Genomic DNA, 17,481 nt, shown 5'->3' with positions numbered 1-17,481 from the left:
TTTGTTACACTTCATCACAAGGCATTTTAAATTTTTTAGAATGTATTCCTGAATATAGAAAATGTTTCTTGGGTTCTCTTGAGAGTGGGGTGCCTAGGCTAACCACAGGCACACACACATTCTTCCCATAGTACAGTACTTTAAAATTAATAGCACATGCAGAGGAAAAACTAAACCCTTTGACGTCACTCTTGAAATGAGGAAACATAAACAGAAAAGGCTCCACTCCAGTAAGCTGCTAGAGTTGAAGCTGATTGGTCTCTGCCTTTCCTTGCCTGTGGCAACTGACAGCACCTCCCTGCCTCGCAGGCCGGCTGCCTGTTCCCCAGCCAGTCGGTGGGTCTGGGCACTGCAGCAGGCTCGGCTCTGTCCCAGCACTTGTCTGGGAGAACAGTGGTGTACTCACCCAGAGAGAATCTCTCTTTCCACCTTCCTTCTCGATCTCTCTGTGTGCTTTCTGTGTTTCTTTCTTTTTTCTTTTCTTTTTTTTTTTTTTTTACTTAATTATATTCCTAATCCTGGATGAAGTTGCTGGATTCTGCAGCACAAGTCTTCATGAACAAGCAGCACCGGTCAGAGATTTCACGGCATTCAAAGGTCACAGAACTGCCACTATGGTTAAATGTCTTGTTTAATGGTTGAGGTAGGTACAACAAATTTAAGCGGCAAGCTCATTTTTCTTAGAGAACAGAACCACAGAGAGATGGCAGGAGTTTTAAAGTGAACCTGTACATATGTGTTTTTTGGTCTGTGATTGTTACTACAGCAGTCAGCTTTTGAATTTCCTTCCTTTTTCTAGGCGAACTGACTAAACATTATCACTTAGCCTGCATTAACTGTTTCATTCCATCCAGTCTGATGAGAGACTCGGGTATTTTCACTGTACTTTGAGTCCCTACTGAGGAGGACTGCTTTTCTTTTTCTTTCTTTCTTTCTTTCTTTCTTTCTTTCTTTCTTTCTTTCTTTCTTTCTTTCTTTCTTTCTTTCTTTCTTTCTTTCTTCTTTTTAATGAATGCAATATTTCTTTCCAATGTAAATCTTAGTATGGGTCATTTTTCTTTTTGGTGGGACAGGATTGGAAAATATTGGTAAAGAGATTGGTGGGGTTTACGGAACAGGAAAAAAGCAAATCAGTGTTTCTCTTGAGTTAGTCATGTCGGTTGATAGCATACTTCAAGATGAAGAGATTAGGGAGAGAGAAAGAAACTGGTAATGAGACTGAAGGTAGAAAAATCTATAGAAGGTGTGTCAACAAAATGAATTCTTGAGGAAAATGGACTTTACCACCTTGTTGCATTTTTTAAAAAAATGTTCTGGATGTAGAAGTCAATAGGGTAGTTGCAGGCACTGAGTTATATGACCAATGATTTAGATCTTCTTATTTAGAAAGGAAAATAAAAACTTCTTTATTAGCACTATAAATCTGCCAATTATCTTTTTTAATAATAGTTGAAATCAGAGTGAGATTTTTAATTGGGGACTTAAGTGATTGAGCCTGGTTCCTAATTAATCATCTGTAGATTCTCGTCCTGTCGTCAGGCTGACTATTAAAACGTTGGAGTGAATCTCTGTACCGGAAGGCAGGCATATGCATGCATATACAGTAAATACTCTAAATGCTGCAGGAAGCAGGGCAATGAAACCCAGGGCTGATGTTGTTTTCAATAGCGCGTTATTATTACATGTTGAGGGGAACTCCTGCTGGAAAGCATTCCTTTGCAAAGTTAATTTTTGTTAAAGCAATTCAAGTAATAGATGGTTAATATGAATTTAACTTATTACCCTTCTCAAAGTTATGCAATAGCAAGTAAGACAGGATTATGTGAAACCATTACTCTGTTTCCAAAATTTCTCACTTGATTTTTTAAAAAAAGGGTTTCTGTTCTCAATATTGAAATTTTAAAAACGGGGTCATGTTAGCAGTGATATTAAGCAAGGTATCACCTTCACAGTGCATTTCAAAGGGTTAACAAGATTAACTGCATCTGACTGTAATGTACCAAACTGGGAACTGCAAAAATATTAGCTCTGAAATGCAGAGGATGTGCTGTGAATGGACAATTGCCTTTCTGCAGCGCCTAGTGGGAAAACAAGGACTTTGTGTGTTGCAAATGTCTAACTGCAGCTCCTCCATTTCCTCTGCTTTATCTTTTATTACTGGCTGGTGAAACAAAGACGGGTGTCAGTAAAGTCTTGATTGACATTTTCTCTAATAAAATGAAGTTGCTTTTTGTCTCAAGCAAAAGCCCAGAGTTAACTAGTTGCAATTCCAAAGGCTATATCCTCTTTACAAGGATTTTTACCTATCACTGTAAGCTGACCCATTTCAGAGTGCACTGACTCAGTTGAACAACATGAGACAAAAATCAGTGGTGACTATAGGTCAGCAGATTAGTTGAGAGAAACTGGTTTTGGAATTAAATTACTTAGGCTAGAAAATTCAAGTTGTATCAGGAACAGATATCATTTTAGGGAAAATAATTGCACCAGTACATCTTTTAATGCCTGATATGGTGTTCAGCGCAAAGTTACCCATTGTCAGCTCTCATTAATACCTAGTTAAAATGTTTGCTGAGAAGTTGCTACACTTTATATATTGTAAGTTATTGAAATGATTGTCAAATATGGCATTTTCAACTGTCTTTGAAAAATGTTTTTGGTATTAATTCAGCCTAAAATGTAATATAGAAATCAATATATCAGTGGTACAGAGGAGGGCATTCCCATTGTTGACTTGCTGCTTTTTATTCAGCCAAAACACATCTTACTCCAAACAGATGCAAAAGTACAATGACCAAGTTTTCTCAAAGTGGTAATGTACCCATATGAAAAATGTCTCTGCCTAGTCATTAATCTTCCAAAGTCTGATCTGTTCTTAGCCAGGCTCACATCACAGGGGAAGCTGCTTGTTGACTCACAGAACATAGTGTTAGAAGAAATTTATTATGTGGTAAATTAATGCCAAGCAAGACTAAAAGGGCTTCATTATATTAATGAAAACTGTCAAAATTAAGAACCAGAATAGACTTCAGAACTTATAAATGTAAAAGCTAACAGTCATTCTAAGTGGTTGAACTCACAATGACTTTTGGGGAGTAATTTATTGGGAGACCTTCAATGTACAGAAATTAGAATCCACTGTCCTATGAATTTAGCTTATGTATCCCATAGAAGTCTATAGACAAGTAGGAATCTCTCTTCTAGGAGACACATAGGGCTGAGAAAGAAGGGATTTGGCTTTTGGAAATGTGATGAGACCCTCTCTATCAGCGCCTCCCCATGGTGGTATCCCCATTTCATCTAAGAATGCACCTTGGGGAGCATGTCCATCGTTCACATAGGACTGGCTGTGGGATCCATACCAATGGCTTCTGTACGCATCCCAGTTGGCTTTGGCAACATTCCAACTTTGACTCTTGAGATGTTGTGTACTTGATAGATTAGCCATATTTAAAGCAGTTGATATGGAAAGTTGGGGGAGAGAAGGGAAAAAGGGGTACCAGGCATTGTTAGAGATTTAAATACAGAGAGTGAAATACATCAAAATTCTCACGTTTCATCAAGCCAATTATACTTTCCCAAGAATCATGTAGGTATCTAAATGATTTAATGTGTACTTAGAGAGTGACTGCATGGAGTGCACCCAAAGGAACAGCAGGTAGAGAAAGGGGGCCAGGTGGCCATTCTCATTCAGGTTCTAACTAGTCGGGTACTGAGCCACTTGCTTACTCGTGACCTCACTGTCATCATCTGTAAAATAAACTGCTTGTATTGGGTTATTTCCAACAATCTTTTTTAGATGAAACCTTTTATAATATTCCTACTGTCAACTTGGAGTTCTTTAAAAATTCCATGTATAAATAAATGTGAAAGTGTCACATAATTATTCAAAAACATTACTGCATGTTTTCAACCTGTCAAAGGCTGTGCCTATTGAGGTGAAATGAATAAAATTGAGAGGTAAATCACTTATATTTAAAACTTATATTCTGGTTGAACATATGGACAAATAATGGAGTCTGTGCAGAGAAATGGAGAAACAAGAGTTTGGGAGGGAGGTGGTGACAAAGAAAAATGAAACAGAAGAGGGAGCTTTCTACAAATTGAAATTCAAGAAAAATAAATTTTCTATCTATATAGATATTTATTTCTATTATTGTGATCTTTAATATGATTAATTGAAGGCATTGCTATTCTTCTGAAATAATATATTTGTAGTGGTGTCCTTAACAAATATAATGTTGAAGAGAGGGAAAGTTTTCTCAGTGGTTGATTAAGATACTCTACAGGCCTGACATGGTGAATTAAATCAGTGCTTTGGCATCTCAGTGGTCGGCAAACTGAGGCTCGCGAGCTACATGTGGCTCTTTGGCCCCTTGAGTGTGGCTCTTCCACAAAATACCGACTTCTGCCCATGGGCCACAAAGTTTCATTCGCACTGTACATGCGCACTTGCACGTGGTATTTTGTGGAAGAGCCACACTCAAGAGGTCAAAAAGCCGCATGTGGCTCACAAGCCCCAGTTTGCCGACCACTGGTCTACATCATCTCTTGAACTTGAAACTACTAGGGGTTGTAGAAAGTAGGAGTCCTTCAAGAACTTTGACAGCAGCCTCAGATGCCAGTAGGCATTGGATACAAGCTAGGAGGTTTGCAACCTATGATGGGCTTGAATGTTGATGCAGTGTGGTGTTCTGGGAAACACCCTCAATGTCAGGAAACCTCACACAGTGGCTCAGAACTTCCAGAGATGTCATGTGTGAATTAAGGCAAATTTCTTAAACTTTGGAGCCCTCAGTTCCCTTATCTTTAATATAAATACTGGTCCAATACTTCTAGGATGCCTTTATCCTCTCCAATTTCTATGCTTTACCCTGGCAAGATTAATGTGGACATATTAGTGTCAATTTGTTCTTTTCCTGTCACCTCTCCCATTCTTTATTTCTACCACTTTTCTGTATAGTTTGCCTTCACTGTCCAAATTTACATATTTTCGCCTCCAAAATATGCTCATTTCCAAATAAAAACAAAACAAGGCCCTGGGTTTTGGGGAATTTCTCCCCAGGAGAACTCTTGCTCCCCAGTGAAGTTCACCTGTTCTTGCCCCATTGCTCTCCTGTGAGGCTGATGTGCTTCTCCCTGGTGGTGACACTTCCTTCAGATGGTAAAGGGACATGTTCTGTGTTCATTGTTGCTGAGGCCTTAAATGTTACACGACAAGTGTATTCCTCCTAAGCGCCAATCCTAGATTTTCTATATTATTTCATTCATATCTCCTCAACTCTAATTCTGGTGCCTTTAGAAAATAACTGAAAACATGTTGATAAGTTAATTGGAGTGATCCTCAGAAGACAAAATATTGATGCATTGGTCATCCATTGACCAGAGTCGTTGCCTCATCCTAGTGGTGGGATCTGATGCAGTTCAGTTACCTAAATTCTACTTAGGCCAGAGCATTCCTGCTGCCATTTCCTCTGGGCAAGGCTTTATATGTAACAGCTCAAGCATGGAGAATAGAGAGGAGGGTAGTTTGGGGTAAACCTAAAAATAACATGACACAAAATACATGAAAATCAATTAGTCAATATGTAATTCTTAATATTCTAATGTATAAATACCCCAATATTTGAAAATTTAAATCCTTTATACATTTATTTGCATCTGGTATAGAAGTATGAAATTAATAGCCTCAGCCAATATAGCAGTAAGGAAAGTTTGTCCTTCCTTCCTCCATTCCTCTCTTCCTCTTTTCGTTTTTTGTTTGTTTGTGTTTTTTTGTTTGGTTTGGTGTTTTTTTTTTGGTAAGGAGAAGATGAAAACATTTAAGATAGATAATGAGATTTTGATGGAGTTTACTTTTGTGAAATTTGGAGTAATGTTTGTTTTAGTTTTTCCTTTCTAGTGGTTGATAAATTTGCATAAAATTTTTATTGAAAGTGCTGCTCAAATTGTATTCTTATTAATACCTTTTTGTGTTGTACATCATCATAATTAACTTATAAATAAAAAAATACATGAAATATCTTTCCTACATGATGAAAACCATCCTTACCTGCCCACTGCTTCAGACACACAAAAATAGGATTCTGTTGAAAAAAGGAGTTTACACATGAGGTAAATATACTGAAGGGTGTGCGGTGGAGTCAGGGCTAGTCTGGGGGACCAGTGTTCCCCTGGTACAGGTATAGACATGAGGAGGTTAACATGTGCCTGCATGAGTCAAAATTTGATATCTAAATATGCCAAGTAGTCAATGTTTTACATACTGTTTGATCATAGTAACTTTTAATCTAAGAAAAATCAAATTATATTTGTTTTTGCACTGTTTGTAATATAAAATTTCAGAAACTACCTGAACCCAATAGTAGGTGAATTGTTGAATACATTATTTTCAATCCATGCAATAGAATTCCATATAGTTATTTTTTAAAATGAGGTAGATCTACATGCACAAAACTGGATTTATTTTCAAGATGTATTAACTGAATAAAAGGCTACATTAACATTTGTATAACTGCATATACGTATTCATATACACTGAGAAAGTTTCTGGAAATTCAAATAAAAAACTTAAATTCTGGGTGGAGAACTTTGAGTATGGGATAGGGAAAGACTTCCTTTACATGTATATACTTTAGAATTGTTCACATCTTCTCCTCATGAAATTGTTACATATACCATGGAGAAAATTTACAGATATTTATTATTGTGTGCTATTTAAAGTTGCGAGAAAAGTTGGAAAGTAAAAGAAGAGGTTTGTTTTAGTTTCAGATTGCTTCTTTAGCACCTTCCTTCAATCCCATGGAAATTCTCCCGTGTGCCTCTGACACAGCGAGGGAGCACAGCTTGACCTGTACTGAGAGTCTTGGAAGTGAGGAGATAGTGAGCGCATCCATCACTCCTGCTTGAGTAACTCTGGGCCAGTCATCACTCTGGCACCAGTTTCCTCCTGTACAAAATGAGAGGCTCAGTCAAGCTCCAAGTTCCTTTCTGCTTTTGTGTGTGTCTGAACCTTTGGGCCTGTTGCATGCCCAACTAGTTGAGATATTTCCCCATAAACTGAATATACATATCTTATTGGCTTAAACATTTTAACTGAATTTGCTGTTTAAAAATTGGTCAGTTTGGTTTAATTTTTAATTAATTAAATATGTAAAAATTTAAATTATACAAATAATGTCAAGGAAACCACACCTCACAGATAGACTCTCAAGATTAAAATGTACTATGCTATCAGTTATTCACAAAAAAGTAGAAAACACTATATGTATTAAGATGGGTCGTTGTGTGACAATACAAACAGCTAATGCTTCAGTTTGAATATGATTTATACATTTCTTGGTTTTCCAGGAGGGAAAAGAAAAAAAACTTTCATTTCCCCTTCTCATTATGCCACTTGCCAGCTGTGTCCAGTCAGATGAAAGAACTCAGTCATTCACAAAAGTGTGGATGCATTTTCATAAAGGGAGATGCTGCAGTAATACCGAGGTCTAAAGAATGCCTTGATTTAGAAAAGGTCATTATATTATGAAAAAACTGTTTTCCATGTGATTGAAATGTAGTATTTTTTCCATGTCTTTGAAACTAGTGTTCTGGCTTTTTCAATTAAATGAAGCTTTTTTCAATTTAGTTTTTAGTTTGATTTGGGAAATATAAGTATTAGTCATTTTAGTTATCTAGTGATTTTTCTTTTCTATTTTTCTAGACCTTTATTACTGTGTTTGGAGTAAAGAATAATCTTTAAGTTAAAATAAAACAAAAGGGATAAACATCAGATAGGAATTTGTGTAATAGCAGTTTTAAATGACTGGAACTAATATTCTAAACATTTCTTTGTAAATATTTTTCATTATTAAAAATTATTAGTCATTTACAAATAATGCAATGACATAAATAAAATAATTAATAAATATTGTTCTATTTTTAACTAACCAGCTTCCCATGTGTGGGTGCATTAGAGAGAAATTAAGGGCAAGATCCTTCTTAGACTTGGAGACAAATGTATATGAAAGCTTTTTATGTGGTATTCATGTCAAAAGTAAAAACCAAAACAGCGAGTTTGAGAATATAGCTTATTTAAAATATGTCTTCTTTAATGTAAATCTTTTAAAAATAAGTCAAATGCATTATTGAATTAAATGACAATAATACTACATAATGTTTAAAATTCAGTTTATATATTTTACAAGGAGGAAAAGAAGGGAAAACAGGAAGAAAAGAATGAGGATCAAACATTTTTCAAAGAGCACTGAACTTGTAGCCTAGAGCCCTGGATTCAAGTTCCAGATGCTAGTCTTACCAAGAGTAATACTTTCACCAATTTATTTTGCATTTTTTACTTTCAAGTCTCTAAAATGTATATTTAAAGTGAGGTACCTTTCCTTTCTAAAGTTTCTAGGACTTACTATACAGATGGATTGGCTTTCAGATGTAATTAATTATTTAGTGCATAGCACAAATGTCAGGTCACTTCATTCTCAGAACATTCTATTAGGACAGGATAGGTTATGCCCATTTTAATGGCAAGGAATTGAGGTTTATTGAAGTTACAGCTAATAAAATTGTCATTCAACCTCAGCATTTTCCACACCATTTTTATTGTTATTACATGATTAAAATACTTTAGGTTTAGAAATCATCTTTAATTACTCTAAAGATGAGTTAGAAAAATACATTTTTAATCCTATATAATAAAGAGGTAATATGCAAATTGACCATTATGCCCTCACACAAGATGGCCGCCCTTATGTGGTCAAAGATGGCCACCACAAGATGGCTGGCAGGGGAGGGCAGTTGGGGGTGACCAGGCCTGCAGGGGAGGGCAGTTGGGCGGACCAGGCCTGCAGGGGAGGGCAGTTAGGGGTGACCAGGCCTGCAGGGGAGGGCAGTTGGGGGCAATCGGGCCAGCAGGGGAGGGCAGTTGGGGGCAATTGGGCCAGCAGGGGAGTGGTTAGGGGGTGATCAGGCTGGCAGGCAGGAGCAGTTAGGGACAATCAGGCAGGCAGGTGGGTGAGCAGTTGGGAGCCAGCAGTACCGGATTGTGAGAGGGATGTCCGACTGCTGGTTTAGGCCCAATCCCTGTGGGGTCCCAGGTTGTAGCGGGTGCAGGCTGGGCTGAGGGACACTCCTCCCTGTGCCCCCCCCCCCACCCAGTGAACAAATTTCATGCACCGGGCCTCTAGTTATAAAATATTAAAATAACTATTTCAAAATGTTAAAGCAATCTACTTGATATGTATACACAGGAGGTTCCAATATACAGAACATTATTTAATTTTAAATGGATTTACAGTGAATGAATCTGACACCTTAAACTTGAGTTTTGCTCTGAGAGACAGTATAGTATAATGGTGAACAGTAGAACCTGGCACCCTTCATTGTGGTTCATTTATCAGCTCTATGATCCTGAGTAAGTTGCTTAATCTTTCTGGGCCTCACTCTACTTATTTATAAGATGAAGGTGCTCATAGTATCTGTCTCATAAGATTGTTGGGAAGATAAATGAGTTTTATTTGTGAAGTGCTTAGAACTGTGTGTGAAAGATAGTAAGCATCATGTGTACTATATATCAACTGCTACTATTTGCTTACAAGTTATAAAAAGTATTTCATAGAGTTATAACTACTTTGTGTATAGTGCTGTTGGGTGCTTTAAACATTTAAGAGAAATACAGTTTTTAATTTATTTTTAACTTCCTGCATTAAACTATAGCACACATACCAAAAAATATGCAATATACAAGTGTACAGAATGGTTCACTTATTGTAAGTGAATCTCTGTATAGCCATTACCAAAGCCAAGAAATAGAACATTATTACATTACTAGAGGCCTGGTGCATGGATTCGTGCACCGATGGGGTCCCTCGGCCTGGCCTGTGCCCTCTCACAATCTGGGACCCCTCGGGGGATGTCGGATAGCTGGTTTCGGCCCCATCCCTGCATGCCTGATCCAGACAGGAGGGAGCCCTATCCCCACAGGCCCAATCCAGACAGGAGGGAGCCTGATCCTGTGCATTAAGCATCTGTCCCCTGGTGGTCAGTGCACATCATAGCAACCGGTCAACCAGTTGTTCGGTTGTTCAGTCACTTAGGCTTTTATATATATAGACTAGAGGCCCAGTGCACGAATTCGTGCATGGGTGGGGTCCCTTGGCCTGGTCGGCAATTGGGGCCGATTGGGGCTGGTCGGATGTGGGGAAGGACCATGGGAGGTTGGCTAGCCGTGAGTGGTTGGCTGTGGTAGCACACTTACCACCAGGGGGCAGCTCCTGCATTGAGCGTCTGCCCCCTGGTGGTCAGTGCATGCCATAGCAACTGGTCAACTGGTCTTTTGGTCGTTCAGTTGTTCGGTCGCTTAGGCTTTTATATATATAGATTGCCATCTTTTGAAATCCCAGCATTCCTCCTCCATTCTTTTCTTTTTATCTTTATTGTTGAAAGTATTACAGATGTCCCATTTTTTTCTTTTTCCCTGATTGACCCCCTCCACCCACCCCCCAACCAAGCCTTCACCGCACTGTTGTCTGTGTTCATGGGTTATGCATACATGCATATAAGTTCCCTGGTTAATCCCTTCCAGCCCACCACCACCCCCTTCCCTCTGAGATTCGTCAGTCGGTTACATGCTTCCATGTCTCTGAATCTATTTTGTTCATTAGATTCCACATATATGAGATCATGTAATACTTGTCTTTCTGTAACTGGCTTATTTCACTTAGCATAATACTCTCCAGGTTCCTTCATGCTATTTCAAAGGGTAAGAGATCTGTCTTTTTTACAGCTGCATAGTATTCCAGTGTGTAAATGTACCACCTCTTTTTTTATCTACTCATCTATTGATGGGCACCTGGGCTGTTTCCAGATCTTAGCTATTGGAAATAGCACTGCTATGAACATGGGGTGCATACATTCTTTCTGACTGGTGTTTCAGGATTCTTAGGATATATTCCTAGGAGTGGGATCACTGGGTCTAATGAAAGTTACATTTTTAATTTTTTGAGGAAACTCCATACTGTTTTCCACAGTGACTGCACCAGTTTGCATTCTCTCCACATCCTCACCAGCACTTGTCATTTGTTGATTTGTTGATTATAGCCATTCTGGCAGGTATGAGGTGATACCTCATTGTCGTTTTAATTTGCATCTCTCTGATGATCAGTGACTTTGGCTTTTCTTGGGTTTTGTGTGTGTGTGTGTGTATGTTTCTAATACTTGATTCAAATTTTTTTTTAGTGCTGGGGTATCTTTGAAGCACAAATGAACTTCAAGTTGCAGTTATCAAATGCAAAATATACTTACTACCTTTAACCTAGAGTCTAATTATGAATTACTTATGAGGAATTTATAGATAGCTTGAAAATATATTTTAAGAGAAAATGTTAAATAGTTAAGGAAAAATATGCTTGATATACACTGATCTGTTGATTTTTTTAAAAAACAAATGTATATTTTTAGTTTTCATATAATACGTGGTCTTTTTCTTTAGAAATTAGAAATTTAAAAATTAGAATTTAAAAACAATCAGTGTTCAATAATGTTTAAAATATACTAAGTGTAAAACATATTAAACTAAAAACATTAAGTGGTAAGTTTTATGAAATGTTGCTATGAAACAATTGATAATATACCTTACTGATATTAAAAAATAAGGTTGGCTTAATATTTGAGTGTTTTGGCTCAAATTTATTTATGTGTTACTCCATGCATTTTCAAACCGAGAAGACCTTTGTTACTTTAGCACATTAAAGAATAATAACAAAGAGTTATTACAAACTATTGAGTAACTAAATAGCAGTTATGCACAGTTTTTAATTGCCACTTCCTCAGATGCTTACGAAAAGATACATGAATTACATTCGTTTTTGTTTTCAACACAACAAATTTTAGTGTTTCCTCCTTAGAAAAATGCACAAAGCAATCCATAAATGAATTATTAAGCTAATTTAATGTGTTGAATTTAAATTAAGAAAAAATTTACAAACCTGGTAATTTTGACCTGCCTTTAATTTATTAATGAGATCTAAAGTAAGCAGGATGACTTCAATTATTTTTCTAACTGTGAAATGGGCCTAAAATTTTGTCATCTATTGCCAAAGAAATCGGATATCATAGCCTGAGTTAGGGTTTCAGGCTAGGAGATGTTTTTCAGTGTGTCCAAGATGAGTTTCAAGTTCCACATAACTAAGGGTCCTCTGAGTCCTTGACCTTGTCCTGGGCCATTGTTCCATTGCTTGATGCCAGCATAGCCATACCGACATTGTCTCTGATCAAATATTTAGTGGTTAAATATTTTGATTTTCACACCTTTTGATGCCAATATTTTTATCAAGAGAATGGTCTGACAAGTCAATACGTGGAAACAATTTAAAAAGAATATTGCTAGTAGGCGCTGTCATGGACACCCAGAATTGTAATATGATCTGGTATCTCTGACTTCCCCCATAGTGCTCAGGCAGTATCACATCTGTGTTCAGTATGTAATCCAAGTGGATTCTTGCACATGCTTAACTGAAATTGAATTTTAGGCCCAATGATTTACATTTTCTCTTATTTAATTTAGCCTCAATACCTTAAGTATGCTGGCTTAAATTTTTATTATGAGAGCCCCAGATAAATAATCAGATGATTCTGTTTTCTTCCTGCCTCACAATATGTACGTCCTCATAAATAGATACTACAGGTGGTGCCCTAGCTGGTGTGGCTCCCTGGATAGAACATTGACCGGGTTTGATTCCGGGCTAGGGCATGTACCTGGGTTGCAGGCTCGATTCCCAGCCCCAGTCAGGGTGTGTGCAGGAGGCAACCAATTGATGTGTCTCACATTGATGTTTTTCTCTCTCTGTCTCTTCCCCTCCCTTCTACTCTCTCTAAAAAAAAATAGACATAGGTGTAGATATGTAGATATAGATAAGAAGGTAATAAAACTATTAGGTCAAGCCATGTCACTGAAATGGGTATTTTTTAGGCTCAGACAGTCAAATATCAGTAATTTCATATGGTCCAACCATGTATTTACATGTATATGTACATGTGTGTATGCAAATACACATGTGGGAATATATAGGCAGATAATAAATTACAAAGCTGCATGTCTTGGAATGTAATGTGTTATTTGTAAGATGTCATCATGCTAAGATCATCACTGAAAACTGTCAACTCCAGAAAGATAAATGCTACATACATCTAGCTTCTTTTCACCGTGTCTGTTTGTGTGTGTGTGTGTGTGTGTGTGTGTGTGTGTGGTGGTGGAAACTTAGGACTTGGGTCAGTAGTGTATTGCGTACAAGTTGGTTTAATAAAATGAATTTGAGAACAATTAATGAATTCTAGATTTTTGGCTTCCACCACTGCTGGTATCACTGGCATCATGGAGAAGATTGAGAAAGGATGAAGTTGGAGAAGGAAAATGCAGAGAGAAGTTAGGGTTCTGTTTCACACATTAAGTTTTGGAGGCAGTATTCAGGGGAGAGATCAGAACTGAACTTAAATTTATCAATGCATATGCTATTTAAAGCCATGGCACCAAATGAGATCACCTAGGAAGACAACATAAATAGGAAGAGGGTGGAGGACTAAGCCTTCCATCAGCTTCCAGAGGTCGGGACAGGAGGAAGAGCCAGGAAATGATTCAAATGCACATGCATCTGATTAGTACATGGTGCTGCCTATATTGTTGGAGTCTTGCCAGAGCTCATGCTTCAGAAGACTCCATAGACATGAAAGCCTTTTTATACATCACTGGTGGTGAGGGGCTGAGGCTTCTGGCTTATATCCTAACAACAGGAATTTTCCATACATGCTTGAAGGATAGCACAAAGAAAGTATGGCATAAATATGCTGCTCCATGTGTGCTCATAGATGTTTTTACCATGATCATAGTTATATGTAGCCCCTAATGAGAGCCCAGTGGCTTTAAGTTATGCCATTATTATATACTAGTGACCTGGTGCACAGATTTGTGCACATTGAAAGGAAATTAATTAGAAGGTGGCCAGCAGGGCAGGACTGGGCAATAGGGGCCAGACATGCCCTGGAGCCAACCTCCCGTGGTCCCTCCTTGGTGTTTGCAAAGTGAGCGGGGTCCCTCCGGCAGGTGGGGTACCTTGGCCTGGCCTGCAGGGATCGGGCTGAAACTGGCTCTCCAACATCCCCCAAGGGATCCTGGAGTGTGAAAGGGCACTCTGCAAAGTTGCTGTCATACAGGGTGTAGAACTCAAACAGAAGTGTGCAGTAAACCAGATTCAGGACCAACAACAACATAACCCACAGCTAAAGGTGGAATTGCGTGGCCCTGTGAGGAATCTGGCTCCCTTCTTTCTGGTTTTGGGGTCCATCACCCTAGAACTGCCGCTGCCAAGTCACTGCAGTTCGGCAGCTCCTGCATTGAGTGGCTGCCCTCTGGTGATTGTGTGCATCATAGCACCCAGTCGGATGATTAGACACTTAGCATATTAGCCTTTTAGATAGATAGATAGATAGATAGATAGATAGATAGATTGATAGATAGATAGATAGATTTCCCTTCACTCAAAAATATGGCCAACTTCAATTTACAAACTCACATTTAGAAAGACTTTTGTTTTGATACAGAAATTTAGAACTGGATGAGAATTTTTCCATAGACACTATATTATTTGTGACAGTTCAATGTCCAGCCAGCCCAAAAGCCTACATAACCCAGGATGTGAAATGCAAGAGCCAAGAATGCATAGACCCTAAACAACATAAGGAACAGGGTTTATGGAAATATTTGCCTCAACATCTTAAGATACCCTGAACATATTTTCTTTTCTTATTTGGGCCTAGCAAAGCAAGGATAGAGAATTGACTATCAGATAGGGTGGCAGGGGGCAGAGAAAGGTGTTCCTCTGGTCACGATCACTTACATATAAGATAGTCAGTGATTGTAGAAAATATAGGTATGTGGATTGAGGGAAAGAATCCTGGAGAAAGACAGGAAACTAGACATCTAGTCCTGGCGTTAACATTCACCCATGCTATGATCCCAACAAAGCCACTAACGGTTCTGTGGCTCGCTTTTCATTTATTTTATATTGGCTATAATAACCCCTCTCAGTGTCATTGTAAGAAACAGCTGATTATATACATCCATCTATATACATAATATGTGTTCATGTGAGCAGTGTGGATGGTGGAAAGATCTAAGTAACTATTAAGTACTGGTCATCGTTATTGTTGTCTCATGCCATCTCTTTGTTTTTTATTTTAATTAATGATTCTTAGGAAAATATGAATGGCTGGAATTTAACAATGTGGGGCAAAAATAACAGAACAGAAACTTGAAAGAAAACAACTAATTCAAACAATTCAGAATAAGTTCTATTCATAATAACATTGTGATTATGTCACCTCATTAGCTCTTCATATTTTTCCTAACAGATGCTTCAGTGAGTTGTCAAAATGATCTAATTCCAGCTTTCTTAAGGGCTTGAGTGCATGTAGAGAAGAGTTCAATTTCCTTAACAAGTTTTATCATATATAAATATAATCAGTAGCATTCTTATAATTTGCTGTCAGAAAGCACTCTAGAATTTCATTACAAATCGTTATTTACTATTTTGGTGCTGCTCTGCAGGCTAAGCCAGGAAGAATTCCTGTTTAAGATTTTATAATTTTATCAATGACTTCCCAAGAATGGCATTGCTTAAATTTTTCTCATGTACTTATGTCCACATCACACTAGCACTGCTGTTGTCTTTTTAAGGATACTTTCGATTTCACATAAGAAACTGACAAACAAAAATCATACCAAAAAAAAAATATTTACACTGTACAATTTGTATAGCTTCTCTGATGAATGCAATCTGTCAAGTGCAAGCATCCATAGAATATTAAAAAATGTTTAGAAATTAGAGGTTTCCTTCTTATGCTGTCTGATTAAAGCACTTTACTACAAGATAACACAAGGAAGGAAACCCAGCTTTGTGAATCACTTCCTATCTAACAAAATCTCACAAGGCAAATTCATTCTGTTTGAAGTGGGTCTGTTATATAAAGACTACCAAGAACTGTGTAAACACATTCATTAAAGTATACCACAGTACATGAACCTGAAATTTCACATTTCTGCCAATTTAATCAACTTTTTGATTAGTTGATACATAATAAATTGCATTTGGTGTACACACGAACTTTGGAAAACATTACCTGAATTCACACTATACATATATACATTATTATTGAGTAAATGTATTATATTTCTCATTAGTTCATGTCCAAATCTTTCACTTAAATTCTGTTTTTGAAAACCTTATCACCAGCACATTACAATTGTCTTGGACTTAGTGAGGATTTTCTCAGTTTATATTTTACCGTATTCTATAAGGGTCATGTAACAACAATTTTTGTGTCTTAGTGTTTTGTCTAATGCATTAGTGTTTTGATCATGCCACTTCAATTAATTTTCTATGATTGCTCTTGTATTAATGACTTAATTTTACAAGCATGGAAAAAATCACTCTGGTAATAGTCATGTACACAATCACTTTCTGAAATGAAGGGATCTGATTATGGAAGATAGAGACAGAGCTGAAAGCAAATCAAATCTAGTGATCTATCAATAAGAGGCAACCATTGTTTAACTTCCTTCACTCTTCTCTACCACAAGCTTCTAAATTTCCCCGGTCAGAAACAGGCCTGAATTCCTACACCATTCACAAATACAAAATGACACGATAAACAAAAATATCTAAGAATGGGGTGAAAATGTCAAGTTCCCTTCAAGTTCCCTTTGTCTCCAGGTTTTTTAGACTCAACATTTAAGTCCAAGAATATTCTCAAATTTTTTTCGTTGAAATAATACAGTGCCCTATGAGTATTTTTATTATGGAGGTTTGTTCCAAATAAATTGTTTTTGAAGGATTCTTTAATGATCTTTTAGTATGCCTTAATTGTTAAGATTTTACTAATTTTAGAAAAGAATGGATGCTTTAAAACAATAATAGAATTTACTGAATATATAAACTAGGCATATGTGATTTATTTTGGTGGGCATTATTTTTGTCTTTGTTATGATTGTAAAAGCAATATAACCAAGTTTTTTACTATTGGAAAATATAAAAATTGATCATCAGTGTTAATACTTTGGTTTGTATTCATAGGCATAGATATTTTTCTTTTATTAAAATTTTTACATTTTTAATTGCAAATATTTGAAATATATGAAAAACTAGAGGAAATGATATGACAGAATCTATGTACCCATAGCCTAGATAGCTATAAAATCATTCATTCAACACATATTTGAAAACTGCTAAGCTAGACATTGTTGTACATTCAGCACTGAGCAAGATAATGGGTGGGATACATAATAAACTAAATGCATGTATAAAAAATGATAGTGATCATTGCTATGCAATAAAGGAGAGCAAGGAAAATAGTTAAGGGATGTTGATGGGACTGGGCATGAAATTTTGAACAGGGTGCTTGGGAGCCTTCACTGAGCAGATGACATTTTAGAAT

General features: G+C 37.2%; 1 protein-coding gene across 1 annotated transcript in view; it reads left to right on the top strand.

The window, feature by feature from the left end:
• Positions 1-305: 305 nt before the first annotated feature.
• The window catches only part of PDE7B (phosphodiesterase 7B), a 269,758-nt gene continuing 252,582 nt past the window's right edge, over positions 306-17,481 (top strand). The window contains exon 1 of the mRNA XM_006084443.3: positions 306-643. Within this exon, the coding sequence (XP_006084505.1) occupies positions 623-643 (21 nt within the window). The 5' untranslated portion in view covers positions 306-622. The remainder of the gene's footprint in view (positions 644-17,481) is intronic.

The sequence above is a fragment of the Myotis lucifugus genome, unplaced genomic scaffold, assembly GCF_000147115.1.
Source record: "Myotis lucifugus unplaced genomic scaffold, Myoluc2.0 scaffold_11, whole genome shotgun sequence".
NCBI lineage: Eukaryota > Metazoa > Chordata > Mammalia > Chiroptera > Vespertilionidae > Myotis > Myotis lucifugus.
This window is presented reverse-complemented; position numbering and strand designations above follow the sequence as displayed.